Source organism: Chroicocephalus ridibundus, chromosome 6 (genome assembly GCF_963924245.1).
Source record: "Chroicocephalus ridibundus chromosome 6, bChrRid1.1, whole genome shotgun sequence".
NCBI classification, from domain to species: Eukaryota; Metazoa; Chordata; class Aves; order Charadriiformes; family Laridae; genus Chroicocephalus; species Chroicocephalus ridibundus.
This window is the reverse complement of record NC_086289.1, coordinates 10,567,679-10,588,507: the sequence shown is the minus strand read 5'-3', so window position 1 is coordinate 10,588,507 and position 20,829 is coordinate 10,567,679. Positions and strand designations below refer to the sequence as shown.

Below are 20,829 nucleotides of genomic sequence, written 5' to 3'. Positions count from 1 at the left end.
TTGGGATGACAGAAATAGAAATGGTGTTCTTACCAGCGGGTCAAAGGCTTTTTTTAGAACCAACAGAGAACAAGAAAGCTGGTGCAAAAAGGAGTTACAGAGCGCATCGTTTAAAATCATTAAAGTTTGGGGCTGGCTGGGGTTTGCTCTGTAAGGAAAAAAGGGAAAGCACATCTCCATTGGCACTGCGGAGGCTTGCACAAGGCTGGAGAAGCCCAACAGAAAGCAAAGCCAAGGGGATTGTGTACCTTGATTTCAGGGGGCACGATTTATGGTGTGAATTTTCAGTCCTGACATTTTGATTCAGATACTGATAGAGCTGAAGTCTTACGAGCTGCTTTTGTAGGAATTGGACACAGAGGTGCAAGACCCTCTAGGGTCAGTTCTCTTTCTGCTGTGTTGAAATGCCAGATCTCAAATGGAAACTTTCCTTCCTTTCCTTTCCTTTCCTTCCTTCCTTTCCTTTCCTTCCTTCCTTCCCATTAGAAAGGTCCTTCCACTTTTGGGTGCCTTTTGGAAGCGAGCCTGTGTCAGCAAGTGCAAGTATGATTCTTAGGCCCAGGCTCACAAATTCAGGAGATTTAAAGCTGCTTGGTTTATTTTTGGTTCTTCTGTAATTGTAGTTTGTTTGGCAGAGCACGCCGGACACGGATCACTTGCTCAGGGCTCGTTAGCACCGACAGCATTCCAGCTATATTAGAATCTGTGAATATATCTACCTCAGCCGTATTTTCACACATTTCATGATTTTCATTCTCCATGAATTGAAAAAAAACAAACCACAATAACACAAATAACCAACTACCTGGCAGGAAGGACCGATGACCTTTCTGATCATACGGGGGAATGCTCTTTAAAATCAAAACCTGAACAAGCAGAACTCCGGCAGCGCAGCACCTCGCTGTAGAGGGGCTTGAAAGTGCCACTTCTGTTGTGAAAACAGTTTATTTAGTAGTTAATGCCTTGATTTTTCTGTCTTTGTACTTCTGAAAGATGATCTCTTGCAAATGATGAACCCTTAGCCTTAACGAAGTACTGATCCCTCTTTAACATTTACTTAATTGAAGCTTAGAAGGAAAAAAATATAGTGTAGTATTTTAAGAGTGACTGTGTAGCACCTTTCCAAGTTTGCATGCCTGTCAACGGGATGTCATCCTGTAAGTGTGAATGAATGACTCTATTTCCAGTTCGAGTTTCCATTCCTAGGCAAAAATAGCACCAAATACACTATACTTGCAGAATAGATATCATATTTTTTTAAAACTTTATAAAGCATACCGCAATAAAAAGTAATCGATGGTTATTTCTTCATTTAAAAAGTTCTCTGTGTGTAAGCAGACGACGCTGCTTAAAATAAGTGAATAAAATCACAAGAAATACTTTCTCATTCTGTTCTAACTGACCAGACTGCATTTTGTAAGGAGACCAGTTATATTTAGCATTCCTCAAGGCATCCATTGTTGGGCTTTTTTTTCCACAACCAGCATGAAGCACTGAAGCTTTAAGCATCCCGTCATGCTGCTGATGTTTTGTCGAAGAAAAGATGTGTTCCTCAGCTGTTGCAGTTACTTCGACATTTGTGCCTTTTCAGATGACACTTGGCCAACTTTTTGTAATTGTGTAAGTCCCGTGTGCAGAGTGATGAGGGCTGAGATTTTTAAGGGCCTTGAAGTATCCAAATCAAGGCACGGGCTGTCTGACTACCTCCAACGATCTGATTCTTGGATCTGATTCATTTAGTCTAGGAGTATCGCAGTCCTAATTATCTAACCTATTCCTTACAACAGGATTTGGGCGCTTTTTTTTATTTTATTTTGCTAACACAATTTATAAAGAGTTAGCGGAATATTATAATGGTGCACATTAGGGGATATAAGGTAGAAGGCAATAACCTGGATTATAAATAACTGCTTGATCTGTAGAATTCTACAATAACCCCTTAAATTTGATTAACTGTCTCAATATATGGTTAATCATCTAAATCCTTTATAAACTGTTTGTAAATGCACCCTTGACATAAAGCATGACTAGTTTGTCTGTATTTTATGAAACATGACAATTCTACTGAGGAAATGGAGCAGTATTTCTGCAATATAGTCAATGTAATTGAGAAGGCGAACTTGGTGTTCCAGAGTTTAATTGAGGAAAGTGAAATACTTCCAGTTTCTGAATTGCCTCGTGCAAATTTGTTGCGCAAAGGTAGCATGGAGTAGCTACGCTTTTCCTAAGAACAAAGGAGGCAAAGGAAGTTAAAAAGAAGGAGAGCTATAAAAGAGTTAAAACATGAAAATGGAATGCTTTTGGAATGGTTTGGGCCTCAGGTCTGCGGTACAAAACCATCAGCATCAACAGCAGGGTCTCCTGCTCCCAAAAATACTCACTCCTGCCTCTGCATCCGGCTGCTCTCTTGTTTTCATGGGCACTTCTGTTCTCCAGTCAATGTCTTGAAATGGAATTGATCCACTGCAAAATAGCTCTCCTGTCCCACCCTCTTCTTTTTTCTTTTTCTTTTTTTATCCTGGATCAATTGCTTGATCTGATTCATCACATGGACCCACAAGCTGTTGAATCAGCAGAGCTGAGGTTGGCATGCTGCAGCGCGATGGCAGAAATGAACACCAAGAGGAGGTGGGAGCAGGGGGAGGAAGGGACAGACCTGAGCATGACTCCTAAAATTAGTATTGCTGCTGGATGCTTTGCATCTTGGAAACACGGTCTTGGCTTGAGTACAGGGCTTGGAGTCAGAACATTTAAACTATAAACTCCCCTTTAGCCTTTGACACCCTTAAACTTTCGTTTTGCCATCTGCTAAGTGGGAATGACACTAGTTGCCTTAGTGAAGTGAAGATTTAGTAATGATTGTTCAACCAATTAGCACATGAAAAAAATAGGAAAGACTGCTTTTTACACTCCTGCATTTTGCTGAAACTGTTCTCCCATGCTTATGAACTACATTTCACTTGTAGTAAAATGTTTGTTTTCAACTGTGTTTCTTCTATCGGAAAGATGTTGCTAGAGCAAAGACAGGTCTCTGGTTTTGTAACTCAAGTGTCTCTATTTTTAGTTTTAAGATGTTGGCTGCACCTCTCTCTTTTTTTTTTTTTTTTTTTTTTAAATATGTGTATATATTTATAGCTCTTGCTATTGGAAGAGAATTTCCTGCAAACAGATCCATTTCTGAGGAGCTCTGCTCCGACACGGAGTCCCATGTGTTCTGCCGAGAGATTGCTCCAGAATAAATGTCTGCTCTGGTTGTAGGACCAGCCTGGTGAACTGTAAACTTTATATTGCCTTCAGCACATAGTAAATTTGCATGTGCAGGAGGTATTAGCGACTGGGCATCCGATACTTGGCAGTGTTGCATCTGAAGACGTGAGTGACAGGAGAGATGCAGCCCCAGCCCCAGTGTCCTCCAGAGTCGTTTCCTCTTTGGATAATTACATTCTCAGTTTTCTCTGCAGTTTTAACCACGGGGGGGTGGGGGGGAGGGGGGGAGGTATCTGTCTTCCCACCCTCATTTAAAGAGATGAGTCTTGTAACCACGCACCGTTCAACAGCTGCCGCATCTCACCCAGAACTAGGTGAAAGGACTTTTTACATAACGTTCGTATCTGGTTTGCATTCCGAGCTGTGCAAATCCACAGTAATGCTACGTGGGTACCTGAAAGCGGGATTTGACCTGTGGTGGGGTTCTGGTTCACATGCAGCGAGCAGCACTGGCTCAGGTAGTTTCAGGGACTCCAGCAGGGCTACTGGTGTGCGTAAGGACTGCAGAATCAGGCCCCTAAGGATCCTTAGGAATGAAAGGTATCCTGTAACTGTAAGGTATTATTATGATGACTACTCTGGAGAACACAGAGGTATTGAAGTCGGCAAAATAAATTACAGAGTTAAACGTATAAGTAAACCAAGAAGCGACTGATGTTTTTTGCATAGTAATAATCTTCATAATCACTTCATTTGCACAGTTATTTCATTTTAAACTTTAGGCACAGTTTTGAAGCGTAGCTCAGTGGAGATTTTTCCTGTAATCTATAAACTTTAATGAAAGCTAATTGGAGGACAAATTTTAATCTAATTAAAATGTGACTGCATAAAGCAGAAAGGATGAATGAAGCAAAATGCTCTATGGGGCACAGTTTTCAAACAATGATTATCCTGAATACTAAGTCAAACAAAGCTTTTGTAAAATGATGATCATGAACGTTGCCAGCAACAGAACAACCTTGAGAAACTGCAACTGAAAGTTTTAATGTATTTAGTTTAAAAAGTGGACATTCAACTCACAACCGCGTAAGGACTTTTTAAAAAGAAAATAAAAAGCAACACACACGGTCTCATCTGAAAACACAACAAGTAAATTAGCCAAAGGTGTACATTCCATCTAAGTTCTCATGATCAGCAGATGCAAATGTTTGCAGTGCGCCGATGAGTTATGAGCCCTAATGAGATTTCAATGCTGAGCAAACAATAAAAATTTATGCATTGCATAGTTTTAGTGGCCTTTGGCTTCATGGTTAGTGTTACACCCTTTCAACAGCTTTGGTAATATAATATCCAGCTGGCTTTGGAGGTAAGGAAAATTTTAGGAGTGAACTGAAATTGTGAGAAATAACGTGATTGATTGCTTTGTCAGAATAATGCATTTCCACAGTATAATTGTCCGTAGTAATCTTAGCCCGGGTACGGATACATAGGTTCTAGTTATGTTCGGACACAAATTTTGAAGGCTTCAGGTGAAGGATGGCTTTTCCAGCATTTGAGCCAGAGCGTTTCCTGTGCTGGGTGCGTGTCCAGGGGTCTCACAAGCAGCCCCTTGGAGAAGAACATTCCTGTCATACTCCGGTAAACGGGAGAACTGAAAAGCTGCGCTTTCCCCAACAACTGTCATGTGTTGCAAGAAAAGAAGCGGAGCACAAGCACAAAAAGAAGTGCACAATAGATGTTGAAATAAACCTATGTAATGGGGAGCCGGGGGGGGGGGGGCGGTGAATCAGGGAATTCAACTGGTGCAGTGTGAGAGTGAGCTCAAATGTATTAAATTTAAAAGACCCATTTGTGGGTTAGGCTTTTATGAATCCAGAACCTTCACCATAATGATTGCCTGCATTACCCTACATAATATTAAAATCTTAGCATGTGATTAATAGCAGATTCCCTGCATACGTGTCACAACACACATCTGCAGCAAATCTGCCAGTATATTTCTGTGCTAGTTTTACTTTGGGGCCATAAAGTAATTCCTGTTTTGTGAATGAGAATAAACCTATTATGCACTAGGTTAGCTACACCCAGTTTCTTCTCTTCAGGGAAAAAGAGCTGCTTATTTGATACGGCATCTCAAATTTCAGTGTTCAGAAGTGAGTTTAAGCCTCGGCTAGATTTGCTTGAGCAAGCTGTTGGGATTTGCCTTCACCGTTTCTTAGTTCTGCGTTTTCCAAAACCTTCTGTGCAAAGAGTATTGAGAAACTTCTGGACAGCAGTAAACTAGTGGACTTAATTACAAAGTGTTTATTGCTAAATTTGTTAATGAGTCAACATGCAAAAAAGATATATTTATCCCCATTTCCTCTTAAAATAGTAGTAAAAAATAACTTCAAAAAATCTTTCTCTTAAGCTGCTTGGTGATGCAGTTTTGCTGTTCACAAAAGCCCTTTTTCCCATCCGCAAATAGCTACCTTTCACTTTGCCCCAAGGGAGCAGAGCATAGCTCAAATGAAGCTTAAAAAAAAAAGAGATTTTTCCTGGTTGTAACTCAAAGTGTATGCATATTCACACGTGCACGCGAAATAACAAGGGAGATGCAGAAACGTTCCTCCAGTCTGCCCTGTCCTGTCGACCTGTTTCACTCACCAAAATCAAAACAGAACCCCACGAAAACAACTTAAACGGCAACAAGAAAACATTAGGAAAGCAACATCTGTTTTGCATTCTTGGCATCGAGTCTGCCCTTGCAACACAGGGTCTGACACAGATGTACAGGGTTATGACACCGCTGAGTACCGCTTGATTTAAACTGGTGTAACTGAGAGCAGAATCGGGGCGCTGAGTTCTTACAACGCTCTGCAGAACGGTGGTTCTTTATCTCCTTTGCAGATGTGGGACTTGAACCCCACTGAAGTTTTAGGCATCTTTCCATTGATTGACTGGAGAGCAAGTCGTATTCCTCTACCAACAACTTAGAATTTATTATTGATTGTGTATTTTTTCATCGTGCGTGCATTTAGTTGTCTGTAAAATCGCGTTGCTCTCTCACTTTCCAGTAGACTTCATTGCATGTAGCCGCGTTCAGAGAACCTTTCAAACGATATTACATAATTAAGCTCTTTAGTTTTTAGGTAAAATAAAATAGTAGCAAGGAGAGAGAAATTTAAAGGTTCTTAGAAGAAAGGCAAAAATAGCTCCGACTGAACTGAAGAGTCAGTGACTGGGGAAATTTGGGAAGCCAGAGTTGCGAAGAGAGCAACTCTCTCACCAGAGGCAGCGTGATAACATGAGATGGCACAAAGGGAGCAATTCTCTCCCTGTTTGATTCCCCATCCATAGTTGTTAACAGAGACAAAATTAGCTCAGCTCGTACCTGGCATAACTTCACCGGCCCCGGTGGAGCCGTGTCAGATGCGGTGACATCCTTGCAGTGTTTTCACCAACCACTAGATGTCTGTGTGTGCTCTGTAAAGTTCTTGAGGGGATGATGCCCCTGGTAAACACGAGAGACAAAACTGGAACACAAGCTGTGGGGAAGCCTATTAGTTTGTGTTTGTAAGTGTAACATCATTACTTTAATTAAACCTGTCTTCAAAACAATCTGTGCTGTCTAAAACTAAGTTCCAGCCTTTCTAATTCGGGACAAATAAGGAAAAGGCGCCTTTCCTGGTCTACATCTGTTTAAGACAAACTGTTTCCTTGATGTCCATGTGAAGGACTGAAATATATCTTATTGTTGTGAAAGTTTTGGAGGATGTTGCTGAGATATAAAATAGGTTCATTTATTCCTATTCTGAAAAAATGAAATACCAAAATATAAAACATCTGCTCCGTAAGTGAATTGGTAAGAGCCCGCTATTTAATTCTGCCCTGTGTAGCCCAAACCACAGTGCTGCTGGAGCCATATTTTCACATCAGCATATCTGGGTGCACCGAGGAGGGCTGCGCATCAGATGTCAAGTTTAAAAAAACAAACCAAACCAAACCAAACCAAACCCTGGAAGAGCGGATCTGGGCACAGAAATCTATTTCACAATTCTGTTTATCAGGGGGTCCACCGGCTGACCAGGGTAGCTGCACCTGTGACCAGCTTTTCCGCAGAGATCTCCCAAGAAAAAATGCAAAAGTAATCAGCACGTGTTTGCCTTTCATTTATCTCTGTCATCCGGGAATAAGATACAGATAGTATCAGGAGCAATGAAAGGTACATTCTGATATTATTTTCAAGTTTTTTTTGTCTAGACAGAGAGGAGCAACCACTTGTATCTCTGTGGAACACAAACAGCCCCCCTCCACACTCACATCCTAGGCTGAAGGCCAGAGGGGGGGTAGTAGGCTGTCTATATTAAAAAAAAGATTTAAACCCACCACCTACTCATCAGGTGACTGGAGACTGTGGTTGTAAAATGTGCTGCAGGCAGAAGTTCTGAAAAATCCCAGAAAGTGTTGAAAACATCTCTAAACAAGGTATTTTTCTCCTGCACCTTTCTTGCTAAAGGTCCCAATTGCTGCCAAGAAAACTAGTGAGAATGTTAGCTGCCAAATAAAAAATTTATGACAGTGTTTGGCAAAGGATTGTATCACTGCTTGTTTTATACATTTCCACAAGGCTCTTGAAGGGCTGTTGGACGCATACGGCTCACTGATCACTGTGCTTTATCTGTTCTTTAATATATTAACAAAGCGAGCTCCAATAAAGTATGACTTAAACAATAAATATTTTTTTTTTCTTTTTATAGCCTCCTATAAGCGCTTGCTATGGGTGCGAATATAATTTCTACAGCATTCCGTATATAAAAATTGTTTTAAAAGCCCTTTACCTGACAAAGTTGCTTGTTATTTGAGTCACTTTCATAGTAAAAATAGGTGAATTTTTCAATTAAAAATGTATTGCTTTTGCAATTGTGCTTGTTATATGTTGGAGTCTGGGCCAATAAACCGCCTGTTAAAACATAAAGAGGTCCATTCAGTCAAAGTTGTGCCTGCCATTTATGTTTCAAAAACCGAGAAAATAATATGTTGGAATTGCATTGCTCACCAATATCAATTAGGTTTTCGGCTGTATCATTAAATTAATGTTGGGGGAGAAAATTGTTCTGCTGGATTTAGTGGAAAAAATATAGTTTTGAATACAGAGTTAGCACACTGACAATAATAATTAAGCTGGCCAATGCTGAGGCAACACCCTTAAAAATGTTTTCCCCATCTGAACAAATGAAATTGTCTATCTCTGTCTTTTCAAACCAGTTATCAGATTAGGCTTCCAGCTGATAATTAGTGCTGTTTAACACAGATCTTGTCGTTTGGCAATCTCAAAGCCCGAACCGTTTACTTTTTCTCATTATCCTGTGCTGCTGGAGATGGGAGGTTTGGAGCGTGAAACCGCACCTCCCTGCACCATTTTGGAAGGAGCCCGAGAGCCTCCTCTTCTCTCTGGTGACCAGGAGACAGTGGGACACCCTTCAAAGGGGACAACCAGAGCAACACGACCCTGTGCTGTCCCAAAGCTGCCCCGGGGCCGCGCGGCTCTGCGCCATGCTTGCATCTTCTCGGCACAGCAAATATTCGAGAGCAGTCAACAGCCCTACAAATGCTATACGCCTCGTATGTGCTTGTGTATTTCATGGTATTTGATATAAAGTGCTCAAGACAGACCAGCATTAAGAGGATTATTTCAGACAGCATTAGGAGTTAATTTACAGAAGATTAGCTCTAAGTCAGGCAGATATCATAAGCAAATTAGCATCAGTTGTAAGAGATTCAGAATCAAAATGGGTGGTGGGTTTTAGTTTCTCCCTGTTTGTCCTTAGTGGACGAGTAGTATCTTTATGAGTTTCCCATACTAAGGTGTTACATCTCGAACACTGAAGAACAGGTAGACGTCTTTTGTACATGCACGGTATGTATTATGATGCTGTTTATTGGCAAGGAAACTGCTTAACACCAGATACCCTTCCTCTGCTGAATATTTTATAATTCATGCCATTTCTTCATTGAGTAATGTTGTGTTTGGCCCTAGATATGATGTCTCCATAGTGTGGTATAATATTTTTAAATAGGCAATATGCAGCTTTACTTCAGAGTGACATACTTACTTAATCCTTTTTTTTTTCTGTTAAAATGAGTCACATTTTAATGCTGACTCATAAAAATGGAGTGTATAAAATGGTACATACTAGGGTGAAGATTACAGCTACTTAAAAATAGCTTCCTCAATATTTAAGCTTGTAAATTATAAATTTGTTTTATTTCCACAGGAGTGATGGTTAATTTGTATTAAAAAGCATATTCTGTTCCTCAGTCAGTTTTCCAGACACATTTTTCTGGCTGCAGACAGACAGGCTTAAGCACCTATCCAATCCTTTCTCAGTATCACGGTTTCAGAAACGTTTGCCCAATTAGCGGAGAAGATGATGAAATGGTTTGGGCCACAATATTAAAGCCCGTGCCCTGAGTTGCCCTTGGGATTCTGAAAGTTTTGAAGTCTACAAATGGGATTCCCATCTTTGGAGAAATTTGTATTCTGCTCTCCAAGAGAAATTAAACCACTTGGTCTTAAGTGTGCTCCGAACATTTGGGTTTTTAACTGGGGAGGGAAAACTGGGCAGCGTTTTACGATTTTTTCCTTTCTTGATGGACCAAATTCCTCTTGACAAGGTTGGCCTGAGGTCACGAATGTCTCCCTGTGTTGACTGAAAGAGGAATCTTCCCTCCTTCCATGAGATCACGAAAACTTAGACCCACTCTAAGCCAGGTTGGGCTTGTGGGTCCCGCTGGTTGCACGATCTGCAAATGCTCGTGCACTTTGACTTTGTGCCCAGTAGTCTTACAGATGCGCGGAGGCTCGGTGCGGTTATTAAACCGAGGTGTCTGAGGTCATAACAAAGTAGAGGCATTTCTGCGCCCCTAATAGAAAAACTGTAACATGCTGAAAAGAAAATACTGTAATAGTGGCAAGTATCTCCTGTCAACTAATTTGATAGTTCTCTATCAGGTAAACCATTTGTGAATACATCGATTCTTTTTATTTTTCACTGTTCTGTCTTCACTATTCCCAGGTTTTCTCTGAACCAGTTGGGCAAAAATTGATTTTTATTTGTTCCACTGGCCTTGTGGAAAATTAGCTTATGAACTGGTTTTTATAGGAAGACTCAAAGCACAGAACAGGTTGAAAAATAAGCCTATAGCAGTCAAAATTGTTGTCTGAAATGTCTTCAGACTGGAAGGCTGAATTTATTGCTCAAAACAAGTACTAGCAATGTGGAGGTGTGCAGTCCTGCTCATTATCACTGGAAAAGGGGGAACCAAAAAGCACAGTAAAAAATTAAATTTTAATAATGCTAGTGATATTTTCTAAATCCTTCTTGACAGAAAGATTCTCATTATTTTTATCTGTCTCGGAGTAGGCTCTTTTAATGCCATCTCACAAATGGCCTTAGCCATGATTGTTTTCCTTTCTTTTATAGCATTTGAAAAAAAAAATGAATATATACCAAAAAAAATTCTATTCTATCATTCAAGGAGTGCCATGAAATGGTAACATTTTGGATAGCACATCTTCAGGAACAATTGCTGCAGATGCCTTCAGGTTTTTACAAAAGAGGTCAACATTGTTAAGACAATTGTAGAAATCTTGCCATACAAAGACGCCCAGTCAAATATGGTGTGATAAGGGGAAAATAATGCAAGCAAAGTATTTGTGTCCAGTCTCCAGCTCCATCACACCTAAAAGCTGTAGATTAGTCATTAATTAGAGTGAGGCAGGGCAAAAGATGTTACTTTCTTTCATCTGTTTAAGATATATATTTTAGTGGGTTCTAATGATTATGAAAGTTGATAAAATGCAGACTTTAGACATTTTTTGTTTTCTTTAAATTGCGCAGAATGTAAATTTAACTATATTTATCATAAAAGCCAATGTGCGATCATGTACGTTCTTGTCATTTTATAGCTTGCATACATTTCTTCTGCTGGAGAAATAATTGCTTTAGCTTTGAGTGCTGACGAGGGAGTTGGGGTTGGGGCTTTTTTTTTTTCCTGTTAACTGTTTGGGGGACCGGGGCTTCGTGCAACCAGTGTGCTGAAGAATGCCATTACTCTGACAGCTGGGCTGTCCAGCCTCCCTCAGAGCTCTTTCTAAAGCACTCATAATGTTTGCTAAGGCCTATGGTTCTTAGTCATGCTCAGGTGACTAAATGTGTGATTTGTTCTTCCTGATACTTCAGTACCCTGAGAAAGGCCGGTTGGAGATTAATACAACCTTGACTCCTTCCACTCGCAGTTGCCACTGCGCACGTGATCTTCATTTAGACTTGCCAAAGAGATCTGGTGTTGCCTCTGCTTTGCATGAAATGAATTAATCCCCCTCCAGTTTTGGTTGGTGAGTTTCTGTGGCCCCGGAAGCCACCCGCTGTTCTTCCTAATGACAGTAATAATCTAATTTGTTCCCTCCATGGAAGGAGCGGACATGGAGACAGGAGAAAGCTGAAGTTGCGTCGCAACTGTGCAGAGAAATGCTCCCTGACAGGGTCTCTCATCAGCAGAAGGATACTTCTCATCCTTCAGAAATACCTTCCCCTGTGTTTTTAAGTGAGCAACAAATAAAATCTCAGCTAGTAGAAGATGTACAGTACCCTGCCCTGTTGCCTTTTTATCTCAGGTCCTGTGTCCACGAGGTCCTTTTTCAAACTTTCCCTATTCTCACAGTTTGCCTGCTGACGACTGCGCACACTTGTCTTTCAACCATTCTTGTAGATATCTCTCCTTCTAAGCCACTCAGTCAAGCTGTGTCTACTCAGTCCCCCCAGACTGCTGTGACCGCCTGTGCACCGTGTGCACCTCCTGGGACTGCCAGGTCCTTGAGACAAGCTTTGATAACCACCATCCTGATGGCCACCAAATAATGCTATACTCCAATGCTGTTCATGTGTTTGTGTTACATTTGGAATGTATTGCAAGGTTTCCATTATGCATTAGATGTCTCAATAACTATTTTAACTATCAGATACCATAAAAATAATTTTATGTTTTAATCTTAATAGTAAGATTGCCAGAAGATGACACAGCAAGGTAAAAAACCTAGTTCCTTAAGCCAAGGAAGCCCACTGCGTTTCAGGAGGCAGTCATCCCAGAGAGGGATGTCTCTCCTACCTCTCGTTCCTCTAGAAAAACTGTCAAAGGAGAAGTATATTTGATTCTGGTCAGAATTTCATGTGCAAATATGGGATCCATTAAACAGAGATGAATAATCAAGGTATTTACTGTCTAGTTATTGATGAACATCATCTGCTTTACTGGTGAGTTTCATCTCTGCAATATTTCTGATTGACGGGGTATTACAGACACAGATATGATAACGCCTTTCCTGTATGACTTTCCCTTCAGAGCTAGCAAGCTTTCTCCAAGCGAATTTGGTCTCGGGGACACTTTCACTCTTGCTTGGTCTTCATCTTCAAGCTTTGAGGGATATTCATCTCTACTTAATCGGTTAGACACCTGACCTAGCCAGCTGACCTAACTGACTAGTTCTCCTGGGATGCATATATGGCCAGGAAAAGGAGAAGGCAGTTCAGAGCAGGAGTTTAGCTTATATACACAGGGAGCTGAGAGAGATTAGCTAGATATAATTTAGATGTTTAAAGTTGGATAGGGTGACTACCTCCCTGCACCTGTTATTACATGACTCATTCTTTCATTCAAGGCCCAGGTGGAAACACATTGATGTGGTTTGAGTGTAATACTATAACTAGAGATTGGCATCCATGTTATTAGGAATAGACGGCCCCAGTCCTTAAGCCTGATCTTTAAAGCTAGAGGATGTAGTGCTGCACAACTTCTCAGCCCTATTAAGAACGTCTGAGGCACCTTGTATGGCCTGTCTCTTTCAAAAAACCCTGCTCGTCAGCTAGAAAAATGCCATCATTTTTCATTATCCATTCCATTTTTGAGGCTTTAATTTCATTATCTGCTCGGTTTTCGGTAATTTTAAATGCATTTTCCAGATGTCTTACACATAAGAAACCAGCCCCGCTGTCCCTAGGGAAAGAAGAGACTCCGTAGGGACGGAATTCAGGGAAGACGAAATGGGCTCCTGCTGGGAGTGGCTGCTCTGCAGGCTGGAGGTGGAGCCCAGGCAGTGTGGCTTTTTTGGCAAGAACTGAGACACAGGGTGTCCCATCCCCTTTCTACCACCCCCCAAAGCCTTTTCACCTTTAGATATGCAATGTCAATTACAACGTAATCGGTTCTTCTGGCTTTGAGAACACAAAGAACTTGGACTTATTTTCAGAGTTTGAGGTGGGGGGGAGGAAAAAAAACTTGAGGATTTTCCAAATTCTTCATTTTTTCCAAGGTCAGCTAGAAGAAGGCCAAGAAATTGTACGCAACTCGTGCATGTGTTTTTTCACTGGTATTTCTGTTGTCTAATTTCAGTTGTTAATGATGAAAAATATCTCAAGTCGGATACTTCCAACCAGCTGCAATTTTGCTAGGCAGGGCTCTTGTACTCTTTTATTTCAGTAGGTCGCCACGTCTTCATGTTTTGCCACAGCCTGTCTCGTTCTTTTCAGTTGCTTTTATTTAAGAAAAGCATTCTTAAACCTAAAGATGAGAAAGATGAATAGTTACTTGAACAGCCCCCACATACCCTGAACTTAGAGATTTATCATTATGTATCTAAGGCTTTGCTTTACCAATCGTAACATTTATTCCCCTGTGTGGGGTCTAGTGCTTCCATTTGAAAGCTCCTGATATATCGTAACAAGGATGTCCTTATATATAGTAATAATGGTGTCCAGAAGGTATCTGAGAATAGCTATATTACTTTAAACTCATGTTTAGTTTCCACTGGTATGTATTTGCCTATGTGACTAGATCTACACTCTCTGTTTGTTTGAATCTGCTGATTTGCACGTGAATATTGAGCACTTAAAAATCACTTACCGCTGATTTGCACGCACCTCTTTCTTGTATGTTAGCAAAAACTGCAGACCGCGAATAAAAAGGGCACCCAAAAACATAATAGCCAAGTATTCAAAGTGACCATTTAAAATATACCCTTGTATACAGAGAGCAAGCCTTTCTGCCCAGTAAACTGATAGGAATCACTTCTAGTTAAATCTTAAATACATGTATTACAGTGAAACACTGTTGGACAGTGCTCCATCATCAATCAGTCTGTGTTCTTGAGGACACTATTTTTCGAGATGCTTTCTTTAGGAATAAAGCCCTGTGTTGTAATGAATGTGTGCTAACTGATCCCCCAAGCCATTTGTATTTTTTTTTCATTTGTATCAGTGTCAGAGTTGAGCTCCCGTAAGAAATTTTTGCAGTATTTTATTTGTAGTCTTCATTATTTCAAGTTAAGGACACAAAACTCTTTATACACCCAGAGTCTGCACTGGTTCATTTATATCCCGTATTTTGTTAACATGTTACCGTGATTGCTAATTTTCATGACAATTGTTATTGTACCATCAGTGCTTAATGGCAAGGCATCATTATTCAATGCTGGTCAATCAGGCACTAAGACATGTGCAAGACATCAGGCTGAACCCATATAGATGTCGTGCACTCCCCTGCTAATGAATGCAGTTTTGTAAAAAGGTTTAAACACGGTTGGCATCCTTAATGTAAGGTTTGCAAAAGCTTATTCGGGAACTGCTTTGTGTTTATACGGAGCAGATCTAAACATGTCACAAACAGAGTTAGACCCATTGTGCGCCTGTGTGTGTGTGAAGCTACGGAGAGGAGCGAATCATTTTGGGTTTTGAAATGTGGAAAGGCAGCGCAGTTTCTGCCATGGCGGGAGTGGGGGGAAACTGATTTGCCAGGGACATCAGTGTTTGGTAATGGATGTGGGACTTGTTCTCCAAAGCGGCGGTTGCCATGTGCATCAGAGAGGTGATCCCCCAAAGCGGACGGTGTCACGCGTCAGCTCACAAAGTTGGCCCTGGCTCCAGCACACCGGTGGTGGGAGGTTAGGGACTGCCACCAGAAGACAGGAAAGAGGGTCAGGCATTGAGAAAGGAGAAGCAAAAGGAAGCTTGACAGGAGGGGGATGCGCTTTGCGCGTTGTTAGTCCATCACGTTCTTCCCGTCCGCCCGTTAACGTTCCCCTCGCATCTGCTTTCGTTACCGTTTCTGTGTGGTTTTGCACCCAAATGTTTTGGGCTGCTGTCCATGATAAACTAGATGGAACTTGGTTTAAAAGCTCAGATTTGTCGTCTCTTCTAACTCAAAGTAGAATGAGCCCTTGTGCTCTTAGAGTTTTGAGTATGAAAGGAACAGTAGACATCGGCTGTTAACGAGCTCCAGCGTGCCGGGCTCCAGCAGAACTTGGTGTGAATTCAGTGCCTAAGTTGCATCGACTAAATGGTTAATTCATCTCATATCAACAGCACTATGATTCATAATGTAAACTTGAGGAATCCTTGATGTTTCAGTCACACATTCCTCTTAATTTGGCCATGCATTCTTTTAAAGCTACAGTGTGCTAACTTAATAAAATGCAGCATGCAAATGCACAAGTTTTTGCCTTCAGGCATTTTAGCCATGGATGTTTCAATGGGTGTCTTCTTTCAAGTATATATTCTTTCTTAAATTATTTACCCTGTAAACATGCTTTGCATTTTCAAAGAAGATTCTGGGCTTCCTCATTCACCAGATTTCGTTGAATTTAAGGTGTAATAGAGATAAAAGCCTATCATCTGCTTCTTGCGAGCAATTTGGCCTTTGGGATTTTTTTGTAGCGAATGTTAGGCCCCGTTTTCTTCTCCTTTGGTATTATCGCTCCCTCCCCCACTTAAATTCCTTGATGCTTTGCCTAGAGCAATACCCACTGGCAGTGTCTGGCTGTGACAGTACTATAGGCTCCCCTACAGATGGGTCCTGCCAATGCCAACCATTGTTCTACCCCTGTGAGCTGGCTTGACTGTCTCGGATCACTCAGAAACCCCCTTTCCTCTTGATTTTTCCTTTGCTCCGAAGGGTCACCCTTGCCTGTTGACTCTGAGATCTGAAACGTTGCTGACCCCCAGAACTTGCGGGCTCTGTCTGAGCGGCAGCTCCCAGACTCAGACTCCCTCGTGCCCGCCTCGCTCAGCCCTCCTCGGGACCGGCCTGCTGCTTCCAGACGGCTCGGCCGTTCTCCTCCTAGCCCCGTCCTCTGGCACTTGGCAGTTTGTTTAATTTTACTTGCTCACTTGAAAGTAAAACAGTAAAACTCGATGTTATTCTCTTTCCAAAGATATAAAATTAATCTTTTAACTGAGGGCTTGAATATTAAAAGTATATAATGCTTCAGCGTAGGAGTCTGTTGATAACATCCATCCTATTTCATGATTAATTTGTTCCTTTTAATATGATATTCTTTTGCTGCACTGTGCAGACTAATTCAGATTCCTGGAAATGGAACTTTGATATGTATTTCCTAGATTCACACCGTAAGTGAACCTTCAATTAGCAGATACAGGTGGCAGCGTGCCTCGCTCGGTGCTCTCTTGACAAGGATTTTAGAGGCGTGGACACTGATTAAATAATCTTGCAATCGGGTCTATACTGCCAGAGTATTCAAAATAAAGCATTTGGAAGATTTGATGCTTGTTTTATTTTTCTTTAATTTTAAGTCTCAGACGATGAAATGCCTTTTTCAGTGGGCCAGAGATAGGAGGAGTTGATTTAAACACTCAGTGTGTTATGTATGCCGTTGCCTAACTATGTGTTAGATTAAGCGAGTTTCACTCACAGTTAATCCTTTGTAAATTAGCATTATGGATGCCTTGGGGCCCACATCCCACAAATAAAATGGTTGTCAAGCCAGCTGCACTGTGTATTACTTAAGGCTGAATGTTTTAAGAGTTTTCATGCTTTTAATCTATTTCACTGCTGAGTTTCAATTTTGCTGAGTGTCTTTTCAGGAGTGATGAGGGTGAGTGAGTAAATATATATTCTGGTTTTCATGCGTTTGCCTGGGCAAATCGTTTGTTATCAGGTGTTTGGCAGAGAATGTCACACCCCGCAACAAAAGAGAGAAGCTTGTAAGTTCAGGTGTTAAATTGAAGTGCAAACCAACAAGAACCAAAAGCCCTTAATTAGCTTTATTTTGTTAGCCTGCTACACTTTTTTTTTTAGGGGGAAAAAAAAGGAGTGAGAAACATCCCTCCCTCCTCCTCATCCTTTTGGCAGAGTAAATATTGCCTGTTAAGTTTGAATTAGCTGTCATCGCGAAAGAATTAATGCTGTGGTTGAGCCTTTCTAGTGAGGAAGGGAAAAATAAACGAGACAGATCTTAGTTCAGCTTTAAGTGATAAATGAGGACAAAGCAGCCCATTCATCTCCTGCTAGGAAAGTGGACACAAACACTAAAGCAGTTTTGCGGAAGACGTGTCAGCAAATGTGATCATTTTGTAACCTGTCAGGAGGATAGAGAGCTAGTCCTTTTAGAGTGTCACAGGGGAGGGTGTCTGTCTGATGTGACAGTTTTCATCCATCCATTTACTGCTTTTTCGTTAGGTGGGGGGTAAGCAAGGAGAGAGCTGGAGTTGGTTAAAACTGCATTTTTCTTTACACTTTCCAATATAATTTATATGTATATCCACCCGCGTCCAAATGAAAAACATTTACGGAGGAAAACTCCCCTCTGCTCTCTGGAGTTTCTCCTCTCTTTCACTGCGTGAAATATGCTCGTTTTAACACATTACGTTCCCTGTCTTCAAGTTGGAGCCTTGTACTTGGTTTGATGTTTCACAAAACACGGTTTTACCTCTTCTTACTACTGTTTGGTTGGTGAAGGCTCTGTTTTGTTTCGGTTTGGTTTGTTTTCTTTTGTTTTGTTTTGCAGAAGCATGAGAAAAAATAAAATAAGAATAAATATAACCGAGGGTTCTTTTGTTGGTTTTGTTCGGGATTTTTTTGCTGTACCGCTCCAATTCTGATGATACGCTTCATGTACAAATAGGTTTTGCAAAAGTTCCTGTTTCATGAAGAGCTTATGAAAATACCCCTCCTCCTCTGTAAGAATCGAGTAGCAAATGCTGAATTCTTACAATCCAGAATCCTCCCATAAAATGCCTCAAATTCTACTGCGTGTTGATTTATTCATTTTAATTGACCTATTAATTTCAGGCAAAATCTGAAGCAATGTGGTGTCTGATTTTAGACGCAGAGATTTCTCCCAACAAATGACTGAACAATATTAGCACTTCCTACTTCTGGCATCTTTTTATTATTACTGATTTCCATTTTTTTTATACTACATAGAAAATGTAACATTTGCCTATTACCATAAGTAAAGGTATGCTACAGAGGCAGGAGATGCTTTTACAACATAAGCTTCACAGTTTGACACTTGCTTCTTTATATCATCCTTTCCTTCAAAACTATCTTTTATACTTTTCCCTTGGTATTTTAGTACAAGTAAGTATCTCATTGACGTGTGCTTCCTTGAAATCTTGTACCTTAATAGTAAAATCCCTTGAAAATTAATAAATTGTTTCTGTTCGGATTAAAAAAAGCCATGAAGATTTCAGAATGGCTTAAAAAATATAACGATATTTACTGTTACAGACCACCCTGCTTGGATCGCATCGACTGAGGGCTACTGATTTCATTTGTTCTTGGAAGGTTAATAAATTGTAACGTGATGCATTTCAGTTATTCTAATATGTATATAAGTGTATGCATAATTAAGAAAAGTCTAATTCTTTCCTGAATGCAAAAGTTGGATTTAAATAGCTACATAAAGAAATGTTCGGAAGCAGTAGACATTGAAAGAAGTAAAAAAAACAATCAAGATACGCAGGATGGTATAGGAAATCCTAAATTTGTCTTTTCTCCAAGATATTGTTCTGTGTGCCTCTTTTTATGAATTTTATTTATATTCTGCTATTTTGTTTTATTTACTGGGGTTTTTTTTTTTGTCTCTTCTGCTTTTTTCCAGGATCATCCAAAACCGGATTTTGCTCGTTGTTCTGGCAGTCATCATCATCTTCACCGCCACGATGGCTATTTATTTTTCTGTCAGGGGACGCTGATATCTTTGTTCTTCACTAAACAGCAACAAACTGCTTGTTCTGAGTAATTAAGACAAAGTGGTCACATGAATCATTCTCTTGCACTGATGGAGTCTCCCTCTCTTTTCCACTATTCAACTCAGGTGCAAGTGGTGTAAAATACTTTGTATTATTGATGGCATAGTTGATGGCATGTGGGGTTGATGATTGTTTTTTTCTTAAATTTTTTGTCTTTACCTGAGTGGTTTCGGAATCTTAATATTTGTTGGGGTGAGGGCTTGTTCCAGTACGGAAAGACTTACCGTGTGTCGAATTCTGCCCCAGACAATTAGCCTGTAAGTTGCCAGAGTTTAGGGAGGGAAGAGGGATCTTTGCACTTTTCTTGTGCTATGCGGGGTGTGTGAATATCAAGCAGTATCTGACCTTCTGTGATAGAGAATATAAGTAAAACAGAGACCAAATGATGTAGAAAGTGAACCTGTCTCCTGTGACTAACTCCCGATCATGAATTGTCGTAATAGACATAACCTGGTTAAGAACAGTAGTTAGTTTTAAAAAGAGAGCGACCTTAGAATGGTGTTTAATATCTGATGTAAATCCAACACTCTATTCAACAACTTTTAAAAAATTAGGCTTTGTTTTCTGCTTATTGAAAACAATTCTACTTTCATCAAGATCATGATCGTGGATCTCTTACCCAGAATCTAGTTGTGACCACAGCCCATCTGTTGGATCTGTTTTAAATCTTCCAGTGTTGATATATGTACTGATAAGCATACCCATAGGCCCATATTGAAGATGTATAAAGATACTTATCTATTCATTGCTGAGCCCATAAGTAACAGTTCAGTAACAAATACGTGATTACAGTGCATTAAGCAAAAATCTAGATTTTTAACATTGGCCTGACTATGTTGAGACCGCATGTTGGAAATATTTTTAGTGTATTAAATTCTGATGTGATATTCCCCTTTTTAAACAGAAGCTGTAAAAATGTTAATTTATACATGCTTTTAGCTGATAAAATATATCATAGTTTCATCTACCTGTGTGTAAATGAGCCGTTTCTCTTTTTCTATTGGCTGTGCCTCTCCTATAGACAAGCCGAGTTCGTTTGGATTACAATTAAGTTTGCAGCTCCAGCAAAGGTCTATTTCTGGTGAGACGGTAAAGTCATTTTCATGATAACTTTTCAATTCATTGTATGCAATCCCATATAAGTATTACAAATTGAGAGGGATTTTAAGGCCTTGAACTTAAGCTGTAAAAGCTTTTCAGAAAGAAGTTCAAAGAAACAAAAAGCTGGTGGCTTTCAAACTCCCCCCAAACTAGGTAGGAACTGAGCACCAAATTCTTGTGTGTGCCTTAGACTTTTGGGGTTTTGGCATCCCTGCGGTCTCTGCCGACTCGCTGGGCTGTCCCTGGGAGCCGATTTTGGGATAAACATCTGGGAGTTGATTTTGGCCCTGAGTATGTCCCCTGTTTTCTCTACATGGAAACGAGTAACTCAGCTAAAAGGATGTTGATGCCACAGCTGCGACTTGGAAAGATGGTGATAAATGCAGAATAAGAGGATCCACAAGAAAAATGATACTCACTGAAAAAAATGGCA

At 40.5% G+C, this 20,829-nt stretch overlaps 1 protein-coding gene across 4 annotated transcripts in view; it reads left to right on the top strand.

Annotated features, from left to right (window-relative positions):
- VTI1A (vesicle transport through interaction with t-SNAREs 1A) overlaps positions 1-20,829 on the top strand; it is a 284,284-nt gene that overhangs the window by 253,728 nt on the left and 9,727 nt on the right. For all 4 annotated transcript variants that reach the window (XM_063337611.1, XM_063337613.1, XM_063337609.1 and 1 more), the window contains one exon: positions 19,145-20,829. This exon is cut by the window's right edge and continues 9,727 nt beyond it. Coding sequence is in view for 2 of the 4 variants with exons in the window: in XM_063337609.1 (XP_063193679.1) it covers positions 19,145-19,238 (94 nt within the window). In the remaining 2 variants the exon portion in view is untranslated. The remainder of the gene's footprint in view (positions 1-19,144) is intronic.